The sequence below is a fragment of the Drosophila kikkawai genome, chromosome 3R (assembly GCF_030179895.1).
Source record: "Drosophila kikkawai strain 14028-0561.14 chromosome 3R, DkikHiC1v2, whole genome shotgun sequence".
Lineage (NCBI taxonomy): Eukaryota > Metazoa > Arthropoda > Insecta > Diptera > Drosophilidae > Drosophila > Drosophila kikkawai.
In genome coordinates this window covers 6,814,337-6,834,599 of record NC_091731.1, presented here as the reverse complement: position 1 = coordinate 6,834,599, position 20,263 = coordinate 6,814,337, and the positions used below count along the sequence as shown (strand labels likewise).

At 44.7% G+C, this 20,263-nt stretch overlaps 1 protein-coding gene across 2 annotated transcripts in view; it reads left to right on the top strand.

The window, feature by feature from the left end:
• The window catches only part of AGO3 (Argonaute 3), a 200,209-nt gene that overhangs the window by 143,670 nt on the left and 36,276 nt on the right, over window positions 1-20,263 (top strand). For both annotated transcript variants that reach the window (XM_041775360.2, XM_070286347.1), the window contains exon 6: window positions 15,518-15,650. In XM_041775360.2, coding sequence (XP_041631294.1) covers window positions 15,518-15,650 — 133 coding nt within the window. The remainder of the gene's footprint in view (window positions 1-15,517; window positions 15,651-20,263) is intronic.

Genomic DNA, 20,263 nt, shown 5'->3' with positions numbered 1-20,263 from the left:
TGAATTTTCATTTTAAAATTCGCGGGCTTAAGATGGCGGACTAGTTCTTTTGTTCTTGAGTTGACAGAACTGTTGATTACATCTGGCGGTAATTTCATGTCAATGTCAGTATCAGTACTATATTTACGCTTGTATTTACCAAATGATCAAGAATACATTTGTCGATTTTTACAATGTCTGATTTAATTGAGCAGAGAAGTGTCATTAAATTTTGTTTGTTTGAAATTTCGGCTGCGGAAACGTTGAGGATGTTGCGGAAGGACTTTGGTGATTCTATTATGTCCCACAAAAATGTTTATAAATGGTACAAAGACTTCAAACAGGATGTTGATGACTTGGAGCGCTCCGGACGACCATCGACGTCAACAGATGACCAACACGTCAATAAAGTGAAGGAAGTAGTGTTTAAAAATCGTCGGTTGACTGTTAGAGACCTTACTTATATCGACGCATTTCCGCAAAAGTATCGTATGTTGAAAAATCCAATTTTACAGGAAAAGCTTTTTTCTGATTTAATCTCTTAGGAAGCACTATAGAAAAGACAAAATTGAAACTTCATTTTTATCGGAACTATAGGGCTTTTAGCTATAATATTTCACAGGGTGGTGAGACATTAGGTGCCTAACAATTTTGCATTAAAATCTCAATTTCGAAAAAAAGCGACATACGATGCTTTCGCGGAAATGCGTCGATATGATCGGTATATCAGAAGGATCTGTGAAAACCCTTTTGAAAGACCATTTGGGTCTACGATAATGCACCGTCGCACACTGCACTCGTTTCGCCAAGAATTGGACACATAACGTTTACCAACCACCGTATTATTTATTATTATTGAAAAAACGTTGGCATAGGTGTATTTTATCTAGAGGGGATTACTTTGAAGGGGATGTAATTGATTCAGGACCATCCAATCAGGCAGCACGCGCCAGTGGTCATTTTCTCACATTCTTTTCTACTTATTTCCTTCGCATGCGCTTGGTGTCGCAAGGTCCACTTGTTATGTAGTGTTCATAGTGCATCAACGTCTTGTCATATATAATAATAAAGAAAATAAATTTATATTGTCTCATCTAGTAAGTCGTATATAAAATAGAGAAATATAGACTTATCCGTTTTCCAAGCTTTTTTTGTCCAGTAATAAATGAGTCCGACCGCGAAAGGAGTGAATTTACAATTACAAAATTTGTTGCAATACGGGAAGTTTTGCGGCTATAATTAAGAATATATTTTTAATTCTTTATTGTACGACTCTGCAGCTTCCTCCAACAGCTCTCCGATTGATACCGTTGGGTTGTTAATTTATGTAAAAAGGGAATTGTTCGGAGTAGGCTTATAGCCGTTTCAGCAGTTTCAATTCAGCAGTGAGATACGAAAGCGGAGAAAGTAACGAAAGTTGAAAAAAGCAAAAAAGCAGATAATAGAAAAACTCGCAAATTCTAAAAACAAATATAATATCCGAAATCTATTATAATAAAGCTTAACATAAGAGGGTTAACAACCCATCTCACATTTATGTATTTATTGTTATAGCAAAATTGGTAGTTGAATATATGTGATGTTAGCAGTAAAAAGTTAAAAGCGTTATCCTGAAATGTCATTTTGTACCAATCACTTTGTGATTATGCACTTAACTTCTTCAACTAATTTTAAAGGGTCACAAGTTAGCCTTTTTTGTACTCAGGGTTTTCCAACCCTATACAGTATATACCTTCTTAATCATCATATATGTCGAGTCGATCTAGACATGATCGTCCGTCTGTCTGTTTGTCCGACTGTACGTTTCCAAGCAAACTAGTCCCTCGCATATACATAAATGTATCATGCAGCTGTCATAGAAACGATTGATATAGGTTGAGAAAATGTAAAAGTTTTTGTTCAGCATATATATATTTATAATTTTTTTATTTTATAATTTATATTGTACTATACGTTTCGAATTTGACGTTTTTTTAATGATTTTTTTTTTTTAATTTTAATAAAACCAAATTATTAACAGTCTTGTTCTAGTTTCCACATCCGAAACAGCTACGAGGGTTCGTATTTCCCTCTGTTACATCTCTGTTAACTCTGTTAACTTTCAGATCCGCAAGATCCGAGAATGCTTCTTTCTTTGATTTTATACATTAAATTAGTACTCAATTGCTATCTATGAGTTGGAAAATACAGCGACCCTAATTTAACCAGCCCCTTATTAGAAAAATTCTGGCAAGCCAATCCATTTATTAAGAGCGGCCAATTTTAGGAAAAATGTAATTTTCAAGGGTAACTGGAACAGGCCTGAATGCTATGTTTAATTATATATATATTAGGTTGTTTGGTAATGACATACCGGTTTTTACATTCAAATTTCGCACTTCGCTTGTGAAGTCAAATATAATCGTACATGGCAATGGTGTATATCGTTTGAAAGGTATTGGTATCACCTTTAAAATGATATATAGATTGTTTACATGAGTTTTGTGACGAAGTCACAAAAACCCTATTTTGTAAATAATGTAAATATTAGTTAAGTTTATAGTTAAGTTTAGCAATTAGTAAGTTAGGATTAGCCATACCACACACCCACACCCCACACACACTCACACACACAACTGTACATTTAAGCGGGCATGAAGCCCAAAGTTAATTTGCCCAAGAAGGGCCAAATTAGAGTTAGATTAAGACCGCAACGCACAGGCGTATACATTTTCCCAAGACGGACTGTAGCGACCGCGCTGAAGACATTTCCCCTCTCCGCTGCCGACGCGAACAGCGGCAGAGGCAGCGACATTTCCCCTCCGACGATCGTGCGTGTTTACGTTTTGGTCGTGTGTATTTACATGCCGATCAAACAATAACAATAACAAAGCCGACGGCCGAAAGCTGCGCTGCCCGGACATTTTTGGCAGAGACGAGGTGACAAGGGCTTTGCAAGCTGCGACCGCGATCTCTTCTCTGGCAGCTTCGAAGGCGAACAGTACGCTTACCTCCCGACGCGGGCGACAAGTCCAAAAGGACACGTGGAAATAATTTCCAATCCGACTAAGTCCAAAAAAGGACCCGCGAGTGTTAACTCATATCCTGGCTGCCGGACACGTGTCCCAGCCCACCAAAAATAGCAGGTGAGCCGGCCTAGTGTCATGTGAGGGCAGATCCTTGGAGTGTGGCGTAGAGCCAGGCAGGGCATTGTAGCCGTAGCCAAAGTGAGGAATAATTGTACCAAATAGTTAAGCAATAAAAAAAATGAAGATCAAAGTCGTGTCTCTTTCTCTCTCTCTCCCACCGAACTCCGCGTAGCAACAGTCAACCCTTATTCTGACGCGTGCCAAAGTGTTCCCCTCCCGCTCACTCACTCGCCGAGCTGGTGGCTGGGTTCTCCCGCACCAACTCCGCGTGGTCGCGGGGCAAGCTCCGGGCCGGAGAAGCGGGACGGGAGCGGGATTTGTCGCCGCTGGGCTCTCCCGGGCACAGATCTGGCGTGGGCTTCGGGGCTGCTGGGTTTTCCCGAGCTACGAGCTCCTCGCCGCCGGCACGTGTTTCCAAGTATTCCCCTTTTCCCTCTCCTTTTCCCTTCCGATCTGCATTTTGCCCGCCATCGCCGCTGGGTCATCCCGGGCGGCGGAGATTTTGCCGATCGGAAGAGTCGCCGCTGCTGGGCAACCGGGCGAGCGCAGGAAACGGAGGAGCACCTGGCCATCGCCAGGGTGATCGCGCGTTTTAGGTTTCCCCTTCCCCTCTCCCTTTCCCTTTCGATCTGCATTTTGCCCGCCATCGCCGCTGGGTCATCCCGGGCGGCGGAGATTTTGCCGATCGAAAGAGCCGCCGCTGCTGGGCAACCGAGCGGGCGCAGGAAACGGAGGAGCACCTGGCCATCGCCAGGGTGACCGTCCAAGATTCCCATTTTCCCGAAGCCAGAGTTCCCCTTTTGAAAACGAGCCCCTTTTCGCTGCCATTTCGCCCCTAGAAAGTTCAATAAAAAATCGGCGTCCATGTCCTGGCCGTCTCTAAAATATAAATATTTCTGGAGAGGAATCCTGGGCCGCTGAGGTTTACCCCGGCCTAAGACACATCCTTACAGATGGCGCCCGGAGCAGGGACCGGTCAGGACAGCTAGGATAAATTTTTTTCAGTGGATTAAAGCCCCACTGGCCGAAAACCAGAATTTGCTAGTAGGAAAAATAAATAATATAAATTTTTTTAGAAGGCAAAAGCAGGGAAATTTAGTTTTCTAAAGGACGAGGATAGAAAATTTAATCAGGAAATATATTATATAAACATATTTTTCGATCAGCGCACATTCGTTTTTGCGAGTGTAAGAAATTTTCGTCCCACGTGTCGCGACGTACGGTCGCCGGCAAAAATCTGCAAAAAGTACAGGAGGAAAGGGAATTGAAAAAAACGCGTGGTAAATTTCCATTGGTGCATACGCATCGTCGCCAAAACAAGCGGTACAGTTACGCCAGATTTCGTAGTCAACGTCACTGCCAGCGTCAACGCCGGCAGAGGGACGCTTCGCGCAAGCACACACACACGTGGCCCACACACATCTCCAGTTCTGCTCTGCCCGCGGCAGCAGCGTCGGCTAGTTTAAGCATCAATATATACAGGGGACCCTCGCTAGGAGGGACACACTTCGGAAGATCAGCATATAGAATACACATCGCTCGCAGTTTACACCCTTTGGAATCAACTCATCACACTCATCGTCGTATCCTTTCACACATCGGGAAGATTTTCAAAATCCTTCAACCACGTCGAGGACACCCGCGAACCCTCAAAGAATCCTGCCGCCGAGAACATAATAAAAATTATAAAAATAATAAGGATTCAAATAAATAAATAATCCAAATCATAACCCGAAATAATAAAAATTAAATAAACCAAAATATAATAAAAATTAAATAAACTCAAATATAACAATAATTAAATAAATCCAGACAGGATAATAAACCAATAATAAAATAAATCCAGGAATAATTTTATTTGAATAAAATAAAATAAACGGATAAATAATAATCGCAGACATAATCGATCCCCAAAAAAAACATACTGGAAACGAATAAAAATACCGAATAAAATTAAATCGAAATCGAATAAATGAGCTATCGATAAATCAAAATAATAAAATACGAATAAATAAGGATAAATAAATATTAAAGAATAAACAATAAGATTGAAATAAATATAATAAAACACCAATAAGATATAATAAAGTAAAATTCTCTGTGATCCTGCGAGATCCGAATCAAGGGTATACGTGCACACAGTGAGGATCCTGCGAGATCCATTCCAAGCAAACTCGTGTCCGGCGATATAGAATCCAGTCGTTGCCACCGGTATCCTGCCGTTTTCACTCTCTCGAGACCCGTTGTTATTTCTGATCCTTGTCCCCCGCGAATCCTGCGAACCATGGGCGTCACGTGGATAAGCTACCGCAAAAAGATGGAATTAGAAACCATCCTCGGTCGGATCGACCGGAGATATCTGGCTCAAGCCCTGGTGGTGCTGCTGACCGGCCGAACCGAAAGTTGGTTCCGCACGAGCGGACTCCAGCAAGCCAGCTGGATCGAGGTCCGCCGGGAGTTCCTTGACTTCTTTTTGCCGCCGCGATACTATCAGCGGCTGGAGGATGAGATAAGGATGCACTTCCAGAAGCCCAACGAACCATTTAAGGAGTACCTTATCGACATCCGTTTGCAGATGCGCCGGGCCGGATTCTCCTCGGACAAGGAGCTGGAGAGGATCTACGAAAATATGCTGCCGGAGTATCAACTCTACACCCGGAGGCAAGATTTCCGTACGCTGACCGAGCTAACGCACCTCGTGACCAACTACGAGGAGACACGCAGCCGAGGCGAAAGAGCACTCGAGAACCGGATCCCGACTCAACGCCAGGCCACCGGAGCCAGCTACGCAGCCGACGGAGACAGGATGCCCACTCGACGACCTCAACAGGCGCCCTCTTCAGGCAACGCCCTCAACGGTTCCCTTAGCCGGAACGCTTGCACCAGCCAGAGCGCAGTGGCACCACGACCAGAAGCCGTCAACGTTCGCAACGCTTGCCGGAACTGTGGCCAATCCGGGCACTTCGAAGCCGAATGCAGGAACCCACGGATCCTATTCTGTTGGGATTGCGGCCAACGAGGACGCAGGACGGTTGACTGTTGCCGACAGCCACCGTCGGGAAACGGGCAAGGGCCTCGTGTGACCGGGAATCACCCGAGGAACCCTCCGTATCCCCGAAGCCAATAGGAGACACTCTCCATCAGTACCAGGGACGCATCCGCGCTGCCATCCACATGGAGGGGCAACGGTTTATCGCTACCCTGGACACCGGAGCCACCCACAGCTTTATTAGCGAAGGGCTGGCTCAAATGCTGGACAACGGAAGGAACACACGGGACATCCGTACCCAGGTAAAACTCGCCGACGGAACATGCCGCGAGCTGACCAGAGCTCTGGCGGCAAATATCTACCTCGGAAGCGAACGGACGCCCACCATTCTCCTCGTGATGTCGGACGCACTGGACGACATACTCCTAGGAATGGATTTCCTCTGCGGGATCGGAGCAACTCTGCTATGCGGCGGGCAGACCCTCCGACTGCGAACGCTCTGACCAGCGAAGACCAGCAACAGAGCCACGCTCAGACCAGCGAAGACCAACAACAGAGCCACGCTCTGACCAGCGAAGACCAACGACAGAGCCACGCTCTGACCAGCGAAGACCAACAACCGAGCCACGCTCTGACCAGCGAAGACCAACAACAGAGCCACGCTCTGACCAGCGAAGACCAACGACAGAGCCACGCTCTGACCAGCGGAGAACAGCAACAGAGCCACGCTCTGATCAGCGAAGTACATCGACGGAGTCACACTCCAACCACGAAGAGCCACCAACGGCACATCACTCAGAGCCACGCTCTAATCAGCAAAGCACACCGACGGAGTCACACTCCCACCACGAAGAGCCATCCCCGGCACATCACTCAGAGCCACGCTCTGAGCAACGAAGCACATCGACGGAGTCACACTCCAACCCCGACGACGAGCCACCAATGGCCCACATGCAGAGCCACGCTCTGATCAGCGAAGGACGACAACGGAGTCACACTCCACCCACGCCGAGAAGCCACAGACGACAGCCCAAGGAGAGCCACGCTCTACCCATCGAGGGCAGCCAAGGGAGCCATGCTCCGATCCCGAAGACCAGCCAAGCACCTCACCTCGAGCACAGTTTCGAGACACAGCATCACCAGCGACGGAGAACCAGCCGCCCTGTTGGAGACAGGCTTTGCCCGTGGCAGATGCCACAGCCGCGCAACGAAATCCCTTCCGTACCTCCACAAAACGTGTCCGCTTCCAGGATCACGTCGAGGAAACGCCGGAGCCGAGCCCGCCCCTATGCGGAACCGTCAATTCGGTGAGTCATCCCACAGAGGATCAGGTCTCTTTCCAGACAGAGGAACCCGAGACGCAGGACTTCCCCGACCCTTGGGTGAAGGAGTTTCTGGACCAGGAACTGGCCAAATTTGATATTCTTTCAGGGGTATCACACATCGCAGAGCATCGCGTCTTCATGCGCACCGATCAACCCCTTAAACAGCGACAACCGCCTTCAGCCCGCCTACCACAAGGCACGACGAGCCACACGCTCCACAGATTCCGCAGCACCGAGGCCAACCAGACGATGGACGGACAAGGCCATCCGCCGACTCCCGCCCCGGCGCCACAGGACACCGCATGGATGTACGGTGCGGTCGACGAGCTCCTACAGGCGCTCCACGGCGCCGGCCAAGCCAGCCGCTTCCCAGCGACAGCCTCGCCGACCCCTTCCGGCCACGGGCTCTACCTGTCGAGGACATCACCATCGACGCCGACGACATGGCGTCCCAGCATACCAGCCCCAGCGGGCCACGACCACTCCCTCTGGAAGTCGCCCACCACCGCGGCGATGACAAGGAGGGGGTGAACGCGGATGACCACGCCGAACTAAGACCATCATCTGCAAGGGGAATGCCGCCCCTAGTGCCCAGGCACATCGGCCCCATTGGGCCACAACGACTCCATCCAGAAGTCGCCCACCGTGGCGACCGTGGCTGGATCTTCGCCGCTACAAGGCCGGGCCCCAGCCACCACCAGTCGCAGCCGATCTCCTCCGCCCTCGTACGAGGAGATATTTGGCCCAGGTCTCTACGCCGGCCCTCACGCTACCGCCCGATGCGCCGCGGAACCCCAAGACGCGATCCTCGACCACGCCTGCCCACCATCGCGGAACTGGCCGCAGAGGAGACGCGCCGAAGAGCGGAGGACCTCAGCGAGGAACTAGGCAACCCACCGGTTGCCCAACCGCCAACGAATGGCCCACCATCACCGACCCCGCGCCGCCGAGCACGGCGCCGGAGCGCACCATGGGCAGACAGCCCGCCCAGCTCATCCGACGAATCGTCGTTGGACACCGACGAGGGAGCCCTCAATCCTCCCCGCTGGGTACCTGCCCCGGCGGAGTGGACCACACCGAACGGCACGCTGCCGACAGCCCTGCTTCGCCGGATACACGGGCGCCTGGCAGTACCGAGGCGACGGACGATCCGGATCCTGGGGGAGGAGGCGAACCAACGCTTCCGCGTCCAGATAAACCGAAGTGGGAAGGTAATCGTCACTCTTCATCCCTCCCGAAGATAGGGTGGAGTGTGACGAAGTCACAAAAACCCTATTTTGTAAATAATGTAAATATTAGTTAAGTTTATAGTTAAGTTTAGCAATTAGTAAGTTAGGATTAGCCATACCACACACCCACACCCCACACACACTCACACACACAACTGTACATTTAAGCGGGCATGAAGCCCAAAGTTAATTTGCCCAAGAAGGGCCAAATTAGAGTTAGATTAAGACCGCAACGCACAGGCGTATACATTTTCCCAAGACGGACTGTAGCGACCGCGCTGAAGACATTTCCCCTCTCCGCTGCCGACGCGAACAGCGGCAGAGGCAGCGACATTTGCCCTCCGACGATCGTGCGTGTTTACGTTTTGGTCGTGTGTATTTACATGCCGATCAAAACATAAACAATAACAATAACAAAGCCGACGGCCGAAAGCTGCGCTGCCCGGACATTTTTGGCAGAGACGAGGTGACAAGGGCTTTGCAAGCTGCGACCGCGATCACTTCTCTGGCAGCTTCGAACGCGATCGTTACACATCTCTCCCGCCGCGGGCGGCAAGTCCTCAAAGAACACGTGGGAAAGTTCCCCAAACGACTAAGTCCCAAAAAGGACACGCGGGTGCCCTTGCATATCCTGGCTGCAGGACACGTGTCCCAGTCCACCGATAACAGCGGGTGAGCCGGCTGAGAGCCATGTCAGAGTAGCGTTTACTGGAGTGTGGCGTAGGGCCAGGTTAGGGACGGCAGTCATAGTTTAGAAAAATGTAGACAATAATTAATTAATGTAATAAAGCACAGAAAATGAATTCAGAAATTTCATCGTCTTTCTCCCTCGCACCCGCTTAAAACTCCGCGTTGTTAAAATTAATTTCTTATCGTGACGCGCGCCAAAGTGTTCCCCTCCCGCTCACTCACTCGCCGAGCTGGTGGCTGGGTTCTCGCACCAACTCCGCGTGGTCGCTGGGCAAGCTCCGGGCCGGAGAAGCGGGACGGGAGCGGGATTTGTCGCCGCTGGGCTCTCCCGGGCACAGATCTGGCGTGGGCTTCGGGGCTGCTGGGTTCTCCCGAGCTACGAGTTCATCGCCGCCGGCACGTGCTCAACGATTTTCCCCTCTACCCTCTCCTTTCCCTTTCGATCTGCATTTTGCCCGCCATCGCCGCTGGGTCATCCCGGGCGGCGGAGATTTTGCCGATCGAAAGAGTCGCCGCTGCTGGGCAACCGAGCGGGCGCAGGAAAACGGAGGAGCACCTGGCCATCGCAAGGGTGACCGTCCAAGATTCCCATTTTCCCGAAGTCAGAGTTCCCCTTTTGAAAACGAGCCCCTTTTCGCTGCCATTTCGCCCCTAGAAAGTTCAATAAAAATTCGGCGTCCATGTCCTGGCCGTCTCTATAATATAAATAAATCTGGAGAGGAATCCTGGGCCGCTGAGGTTTACCCCGGCCTAAGACACATCCTTACAGATTCCACGTTAAAAAGTTACAATCGATTGAAATGGAGCTCACAAACGCATAAATTCGGGCAATTTATTTCGCACAGGGAAAAACTGCTGCGGAATCTCGCCGACAGTTTTTTTCTGTCTTAGGAGATAACAAACTTTCGATCCAAATCGCCAAACAGTGGTTTAGGCGATTCCGAAGTGGCAATTTTGATACCGAAACACCCAAGCCTTCCTGACGACCAGTGACCGTTGATACGGATAAAATCATGGAAATAGTGGATCGAGATCGTCATGTGACAATTAGAACCATCGCAGAGGAGTTGCAACTAAGCACGGAAACAGTCCATAGGCATTTAAAGTCGAAAAATTTAACAAAAACAAGAAAGGAAGCTAACTTCGGCACGCCGAAGTTTGTATACCCTTGCAGATTGGTTTTCATATTTATATTATAAATTATAATGCCGAAAACACGAAACGGAGTTTCATAACATTTTACCTATACTTATTATGTTTACAGTTTGACAGTTACAGTTTACATTCCCAGCTTTACATTTTCTCTACATCTACGGATCACTTCTATGGCAGCTATATGATATAGTTCTCCGATTTTCATAATATCGTTACCAAAATTCTGAAATAATACTAAATGCTTATGTCTCAAAGTAGATGAAAATACGTTGAAAAACAACGAAGTTATAATTTTTTCTATCGTTTTCCCTATCGTTCCTATGGCAGCTATAAGATATAGTAGTCCGATTTTCATTAAATTTATACCAAAATTTTGAAATAATACCAGAAGCTCATGTTTCAAATTAGATGAAAATACGTTGAAAAACAACGAAATTATAATTTTTTTTTTACTTTCCCTATCGTTCCTATGGCAGCTATAAGATATAGTAGTCCGATTTTCATAAAATTTTTACCAAAATTCAGAAATAATATATAATGGCCAAATCTAAAAAACTGTGCAAAAATGTTAAAAAACAGCCAAGTTATAATTTTTTTTCTAAAAATTTATCGAACATTTGTATGGCAGCTACACATATGGACAAAATAATAGGTGTGAGTTTGTTTTCTTTTTTAACGTTTAATTTCTAATTTATTTCTTTATAAATCTTAACAAATCAAGTTTTTTCATAACTCATAATATTTGTCTACATTTAAAAACTAAAAACAGCTTTACAAACTCTCTAATAAAAAAGAAAAACCATTTTATAGTTAAATTCACAAATTTTGGCTGGACAAAATAATAGGTGTAGGACGATTAATTTTCAAATTATATCGATTTTTCAATCAATTTGGTCCTGTTTCAGTTTTAAATCACTAATTGGCAGTCAATAATTGGTATATCCGCCATTATTTTTTAGAACTTTCTACATTCGTCTTGGCATGGACAATATTAACTTGCGACAAGTTTCAACTAGGATGTTGTACCAAGTTTTTTGGACAATATCCTTAAGTTGAGCGATATTTTGACAAAAAGTCCTTCCAACTTCTCTTTTATGTTCACCCCAGAGATTCTCCATGGGACTGAGATCCGGGGATTGACTTGGCCACTTAAGAACATCCACCTTTTGCTCCCGGAACCAATCCTTTACAACTCGCGATGAGTGTTTCGGGTCATTATCCTGTTGGAACTTCCATAAAAGTGGCATATTATCCTCGGCATATGGTAGCATTACCGTCTCCAATAAGTTTTTATAAACGAATCTATCCATGATTCCGTCGATTCGATGAATCGGACCAACACCATCCCATTAAAAACAGCAGCATACCATTAAGCTACCACCTCCATGTTTCACGGTTTTACATGTGTACCTGGCGTCAAATTTTTTGCCTTTAGCACGACGAACATTCCTTTTAGCGTCATTACCAAACAAATTAATTTTGGTTTCGTCACTCCAAAGGATATTACGCCATTTTTTCTCACCCTCCGGGCCGCATCAGGTCTTATGATCTAATGCAAATTTTTGCCTCATCTGTAAATTTGCCCTTCGGGCAATCCTACCTGGATTTGATGTAATGCTACCATATGCCGAGGATAATATGCCACGTTTATGGAAGTTCCAACAGGATAATGACCCGAAGCACTCATCGCGAGTTGTAAAGGATTGGTTCCGGGAGAAAAATGTGGATGTTCTTGAGTGTTTTTTTTTATTTATTAGAGAGTTTGTGAAGCTGTTTTTCTGTTTTTTAATGTAGACAAATATTATGAGTTATGAAAAAAACTTGATTTGTTAAGATTTATAAAGAAATGAATTAGAAATTAAACCTTTAAAAACAAAAAAACTCACACCTATTATTTTGTCCATATGTGTATGTATATCATATACACTACTGGCCGAAATAATAAGTACATGCGTATGTGGTTTGTTTCAAGTCCTTTAAAATTTGTTTGATAAACTTAAGAAAAAAACCCACTTTATTTTTAGTTTCCGTACTTATTCCAGATAATAAAAATAACTGCCTAAAGGATTTTACATTTAAAATTTAGAGACAGGGGTAAATTTTATCCAAAAAGCATGAAAATGGGTTGGCCAAAATAATAAGTACACCCATTCTTCTAAGCCTAGAACTCGGAACGTATTAGATATTTTGCACTTCTTTTTTCTTATAAGTAAACTTAGATTAGTATCCAATAAAACCACACTCGCTTTAGGTAACTTTCGCTATTATTTTTGGCATTCTAGCAGGAAGTCTGTGGCAAGTCAGTACTAGAAGCTGAGACCAGGTTTCTTCAGCAAATCTTCACAAATCTTCAAAAATTTTAAATGTATTGGTTACAATACGACGTTTTAGGTTTCCCCATAAATTTTTGATTAGGTATGAGTTCGGAAACTGACTTTTTCAACCCATGACGGTTACTTTTTTGTCCCTAAACCAGGCCATGATGACTTTTAAGGTTTACTTTGGATCGTTATCTCGTTGAAAAATCTATCGGAAGGGCATGTTTCCCTAAGCATATGGTTAGAAGATGCCAGTTTAAAAAGTTTTATTTTCGAATTCGGTCGTAATACCATTTATGAGATGTATTTGCACAACGCCATGCCAGGAAAAACAGCCCCTGACCTTTATGCATCTGTCTCCGGGCTTAACTTTTTTTTTCGCGTTTCAAAGCTGAATTTTTTTACTTTGGTTTGACGTACAAACCGTCTAGAATCGTTTTCAAAAAAAAATATGTTTGTTTCATTGCCCCAAAGTATTTTGTTTCCACCTCCGGTTCAGACCATACCAAAAAAAATGTTGCAAAGCTTTTGCTTCATCTGAACAAATTTTCCTTGAAGTAATAGAACCTTTTGGGGTATACGTCCTTGTAATCCTGTCTCATGCAGTCTACGACAAACTGTTCGAGCTCAAATTTAAATGTCAATTTCGCCGGAAATGGCCTTGGATGACAAAACAGGTCCTTTTTGGCAAGAGAGAGGTAACTGTTATGAGATGGTCAAGTCAGTCTCCTGTCATAAACCTAAACTAAGCATTGTGGGGAAACTTAAAATGTCGAATTGTAACCAATACATTTAAAAATTTTGAAGATTTGTGAAGATTTGCTGAAGAAACCTGGTCTCAGCTTCTAGTACTGACTTGACACAGACTGCACAGACACAGATGCTTTTTGGATAAAATTGACCCCTGTCTCTAAATTTGAAATGTAAAATCCTTTAGGCAGTTATTTTTATTATCTGGAATAAGTACGGAAACTAAAAATAAAGTGGGTTTTTTTCTTAAGTTTATCAAACAAATTTTATAGGACTTGAAACAAACCACATACGCATGTACTTATTATTTCGGCCAGTAGTGTAGCTGCGATTGTAACTGTCAAACTGAAAATATAAGTATACATAAGTATATATAAAGACACGCCAGAAAGGCGCTTAATTTCGTGTGATCCCGCTACAAGCCTCCAATGATCCCGTACGCTCTCCTTTTCCCTTGGTCTCTCTCCGGACTTCCAGTCCATAGAGCTTCCAATCCGCTTAAGTCTTCTTTGTATAGTTAGTACCAATTTACTATTTATTACATAAACATCACGACGCACGTCGCGTAAAAACCCGAAAGTCTACGTGGTTTTTCTTATCGAGTGAATTTCAGATTAATGCCGCCCTTCTCTAAAACACTTGATATTACTTTGTTTTTTTTCGGCATTTATATTTGTTGGAGAAACCGTTATTTCGTTTAACCGTAGTTAAGCTAGCAAGTTCTGTTCGCCCATGATACAATCACTATGATTGTATCATGTGTTCGCCTGCGCAGTCTCTAATGGAATGTCACATCACGCCATCCTTTGGCCCTTTTCACCTTTTCTCACTTTTCAGTCAGACGACAATCCTAGACAATATCTAGCCGTCTCTCTCACTCTTTCGTATTGTTGCGACAGACGAACAGACCTCACTCAGTAACAGACAGTCTTCTGTCCTTGTCCTGTTACCGGCTAACCTGTCATTTAAATATTTATTTATTTAAAATCTAAATTACACTTATTTTATACGATTAAACTTTTTTAATTTTATCAAAACCAAATTATTATATGTTATAAATAAACAATCTGCAAGGGTATACAAACTTCAACGTGCCGAAAAATTCTAAAATTTTCTTGTTTATGGAATAGACTACTTTTATCGAAATTGAATAAAAAACAAGAAAGGAAGCTAACTTAGCCACACCGAAGTTTTTATGCCCTTGCAGATTGGTTTTGATAAATATATTATAAATTTAATTGTTGAAAACACACACAAAACAGAGTTTCATTACATTTTACCTATACTTACAGTTTGACAGTTACAGTTTTACATACCCAGCTTTACATTTTCTCTACATTTACCGATCGCTTCTATGGCAGCTATATGATATAGTTGTCCGATTTTAATAAAATGTATACCAAAATTCTGAAATTATAACAAAAGCTCATATCTCAGAGTAGATGAAAATACGTTAAAAAACAAAGAAGTTATAATTTTGTTGTATTATTTCCTGATCGTTCCTATGGCAGCTATAAGATATAGTCGTCCGATTTTCATAAAATTTTTACCAAAATTCGGGAATAATATAAAATGGCTATATCTCAAAAAATGATGTAAAAATATTTTTAAAAAAAGTAATAGTTTTTTTCTAAAAATGTATCGAACATTTGTATGGCAGCTATATGATATAGTCGTCCGATCCGGCCCGTTCCGACATATATAGCAGTGAGAGTATATAGAAGACTATATGCAAAGTTTCATTCAGATAGCTTCAAAACTGACTAGTTTGCAAAGAAACGGACAGACGGACGGATAGACGGACATGGCTAGATCGACTGTTGATGCTGATCAAGAATATAGACTTAACTAATATAAACGAAATCTATTAAAGCAATAATTCACTCTATACATATTATTATGAATGTTTTAACCCAAACTCAACTTATTTTATATACTTTGTATTTAATTTTAGGGATGGAATCGGAGATGGTCAGTTAAATATCTGTTCTAAATACGAAATTCCTCAATTTGAAAGTGTTTGCAGAGATCGAATAAAAATTTCTTTTATAGTAGTACAAAAGAGAATCAATACAAGGCTTTTTTCGGTAAGTTTGCATATTGTAAAGTAATATATATGTATAAATCATTTTCTAAACTTAACACGTGCTCTATATCTTTAGTTTTAATGCTAGATATTTTGAAAATTTGCATTGAAACCGAAATAAATAACCATATTAAATAACCTTTTCAGCGACACGTTATTGTTACTTAGCTTAGGTTAGGTTAGTCCGGACGGCCCTCGAGGGGCCACACATAGGCCAATATGGCCCATAGCTGTCCGGGGAAACTCCTGGATGGATCTAGAGACTATAAGCTGGTTTCGAGATCCTTGAATATCAAGGTGTTTTTCGCAAAGGTAAGGAGTTCGCCTGGCTTCCTCCTGGAGGCATCTTCTAGCGATGCCAGAACTGGAGAGCCTAGGTATCTCATTCTTGCCCTCGTTACGGCCGGAAATTTGCAAATGAGATGCTCCAAGGTTTCGATTGCCTCGGATTCATCACATTTCCGGCATTTGGCGTTGTCGGTAATACCCAGCTTGACTGCATGTGCAGCAGACAGGCAGTGACCTGTAAGAATACCCACTAACATTCTGCAGTCCTTCCGCGGAAGATGCAGCACGTAGTGGGTGAGTTTCTCGTTGCGCTCTTTGCACATGATTTTTGATATTCTGCAGGTTGCGGAATTACTCCTCCACCTGGTTTTTGCGCTTGCGTCAGCCCGTCTCTCTAGTTCGCTTTGGAGCGTTCTTAGGGAGATAGGGACGTTTTCTGTTCTTTCACTCGCCAGTCCAACGCCTTCCTTTGCAAGTTCGTCCGCGGTTTCGTTACCGTCTATGCCTTTGTGGATGGGAACCCAGTAGATCCTCACTGACTTAGTCGTGCTTAGGCTATCTAGTGACTCCCTGCTTGCCAGTACATTTTTGGAACTGACCGCCGATGATTGCATGGATCTTATCGCCGCGTGACTGTCTACGACCGCCTCATGTGGACGGTTTATGCTCTGCGCAAGCTCTGCTGCTTTCCTGATGGCGAATACTTCCGCCTGGAACATACTGCAGTAGCTTGGTAGCTCATTTCAGGGTCTGAACAGTATATGCCCGCTCCAACTCCTCTTTCCATCTTGGAGCCGTCGGTGTATATATTGAGGTATTGAGCATGGTCCTGGCCTGACTTCCATTTGGTCCCATGAATACTGTTGTGTTTACATTCGGGCACGTTCTGGGTATCATGTAGTCAGATGTACTGCTCATTTAACGACCAATTGAACTGTGTCCGAAACCTTGTAGTGACCAGTTTCCTGATGCAACCAGACGTTGTGCCGCCTTTCCAGCTGACAGTTGCGCTTGGATATCTAGGGGATATACACCGATTATGGTTTCGAGTGCTTTGGTGTTGGTTGACCTCAGCGCCCCTGATATGCAGAGCAGTGCCTGCCACTGGGTTCTCTCCTTAAGCTTATTATTATACGTTTTCTTCTCCATGGCTTGCCACCACACCAAGACTCCATACAGCAGAGTCGGACGCACCACCGATATGTAGACCCAATGCATTAGAGCGGGTGAGAGGCCCCATGTGCTGCTAAGCATCTTCTTGGATGCATATAGCGCTGTGGTTGCCTTTTTTACCCTCTCTACTACATTGGTTTTCCACGTCAGCTTGCTGTCAAGTACAATGCCGAGGTAATTGACTTGTGTTTTCGGGGTAAGCCTGGTTTTGTTAATTTTCGGAGGGATCCATTGCGGCACCTTGTATCTCTTGGTGAAGAGAATAAGGTCCGTCTTATCCACATTGGTATTGAGTCCTACCTTCTCCGCCCACTCACATATCTCCCTGAGTGTTGTTTCCATGATCGAGCTGAGGGTCGATGGACAGGCTCCCGTGATAATTATGCTTATGTCATCCGCATAAGCTGTTATCTTTGGTGCTTTCCTTTTGAATCTCTTGGTTAGGTCGTCTACCACCAGATTCCATAGGAGGGGCGACAGAACCCCACCTTGCGGCGTGCCTCTGTGCGCTCCTCTCACCGTGGAAGCGGTGCCCCAATCTGATTGTACCCGCCGGCAACTTAGAAAATTCCTTATCCACAAGTTGAGAGCGGGGGACGAGTTGGTCGCTTCTAGGCGATCCATTATTGCGTCCGTGCTAACGTTGTTGAATGCCCCGGATATGTCCACGAACACTCCAAGTGCATATTCCTCATTGTTTAGGGCTCTCTCAATGGTGGCTACCAACGAATGTACTACCGTCTCCACTGACTTCTCCTTCGTGTAGCAGCTTTTCCAGCGTTTTAAGTAGGAATGAGGCGAGGCTTATCGGTCTGTAATCTTTGGGGCTCGGAAGACAATCCGACAGGTCCTCCATTGGAAAGGGATATAGCCCGTGCTTAAACAAGCTGCATATATTCCGTAGAGCCATGGGATAATCACTTCCTTGGTCGCCTGCACAATGGCTGGAAATATTCCATCTAGTCATGCTTTTATCCTCGCAAAGGAGTCTATAGCCCAGTTGATTCTACTAGAGGATATTAGATCTTTTGGGAGATGCTCTTCTCCAGTTGCTAGGTCCTGGTGCTTATTTGCATCGGGTACCTCAGTGCATCCTGGGAAATGCCCATGCATTAGTGCTGTTAGGGCCTCTTCGCTGCCCTCAGTCCACTGTTCGTCGCGTTTGAGCTGACTCTGTATGGTTGACTGCTTCAATAGCAGCTTCCGGAGTCTAGCCGTTTCCGGGGCAGTCTCTATATTGGAGCAGAAGTTTCTCCATGAGTTTCTCTGCGCCTTGCGTATGTCCTTCTTTCCTTCATCTTTCGCCTGCTTGGCGATTTTGAAGAATTCTTTGAGTTTGTTGTGTCCGAGTGAAAGGTCCTTATTCCACCAGGGTGGCCTGGTCCTCTTTTTCGTGTCCGATATAGGGCATGATGCGTGGTACGCATCCAGCAGTCCTTGGAGAGGGTTTCTAGGGTCTTTTCTATGTCTTCCGCGGATTCTACTATGCTCGGAGAGATCTCGAGACGTGTCGCGATAGTCTCCTTGAACTTTCCCCAGTTAGTATTCCGGGGGTTCCTGAAGACTGATTGTTTTGGAGAGTGTTCGAATGCGTATTGGAACCGTATGTACTTATGATCTGCGAAGGATGGTCTCTCAAGGACTCTCCATTCTCACGAGCAGTTGCTGGTCCTTCGGGCTGGCTTCTACCAAGCTCATAAGTTCTTCTGGTGGGGCCGTCCTGTCGTGTGCCATGTAGCAGGAAGCTACCAAAAAGGCGCTTTTTCCCGCTCTCTAGCATCATCACGGTCAGGTCATTAGAGCTGTAATGAGACATAAGGTTAGCGTGTAGACCCTTCCGTACAAGGACGGCGGTTCTATTCCTGCTTACCGTTGGTTGATGGAGCAAATTGTAATTTGCGGACTACAGTCCGGCGATGGCATTGCCTGAGGCGATCCATGGCTCCTGGACCAAAGTAATGTCGGCGGATCCCTGCTCCATGGCTATGAGGAGTTCCGCCGACGTGACCTTGCTCTTATGGAGGTTGAGCTGCAGCACCCTGAGTGTTATGGGTACTGGGCTCACGTCCATACGACGGGTTGACTACTACGTTAAGGTCACCGTCCTCTCCTTCGTCGGACTCATCCAGCGTCATTTCCCGGTCGGCATCCACGATGGTTTCCAGACCTTGGTCCTTCTCCACCACATCTGCCTTCAGGGTGTGAGCATCCTTATCCCCGGGGTGGCGCTTTTTGAGGCGCAGGTATACGCTACCCATGCCCCGCGCCATCTTCCCGTATCTGGTATAAAGGATGTCCTCTGCCTCTTTGTTTATTTGGAGGACTGCACTTTGCCCCCCCCCCCTTCTTGGGTGATCGGGCCCCATAGTTTTAAAGTTATATGCTCGGAAAGTCTATTTTTTTTAGCTATTTTCCCGTTCAACTAAAGGAAAAAAAGCAATCGTAAAACTACTGTTTTACGAATGTTTTACTATAGAAAAAGTGGTTCCAGTCATCTAAAACAAACATTTAATTCCGACCAGAAAACCGCAAGAATGTATCATTTGACCTCTCTTTTTTTTGTGCCGGTGGTTATCTCCACCAGCAATCAAAGTAAGGGAATCACACACATACACTTTGTCACATATCTTTGTGGGAGAGGTGCAAAATCCCGGTGAATAGACGTCCGCTCGGGTACTCCGCTGATAGCTTGCGTTGTTTTAACATGAACACGTAAATATAGATATAATAACTATCTATAGAGATATTAAACTTGTTTGCATATATATAATTGCATATATAATATATAATTAAATATAAACGACACTTAAGTCCAAGTCATATCTATAACAGTGAAGGGCACGCAGTGTCTCTTTCTGCTCCTGCTGCTTTTTCGAAGACGATCGTGGATTGTGCCCAGCGAACCGCAAAGATATTCAAAAAAAAAAAAAAGTGACAAAAAAATTTAATTTTGTTTTGAAGGAAAAATGCCATTTTCAGGAAATCAGATTTTACTTCCCACCCTCTTAAAAAATAGTAATACTAATTTTTATTACCCCCATGGAGGTTCAAATAGAAGATCATTCATGCTGATCATAATAATTTTTGATTCATTCCGATATGTTACATAGTTTTTTATGAATCGTGTCCATAGCATAGGTAAAAATGCAAAAA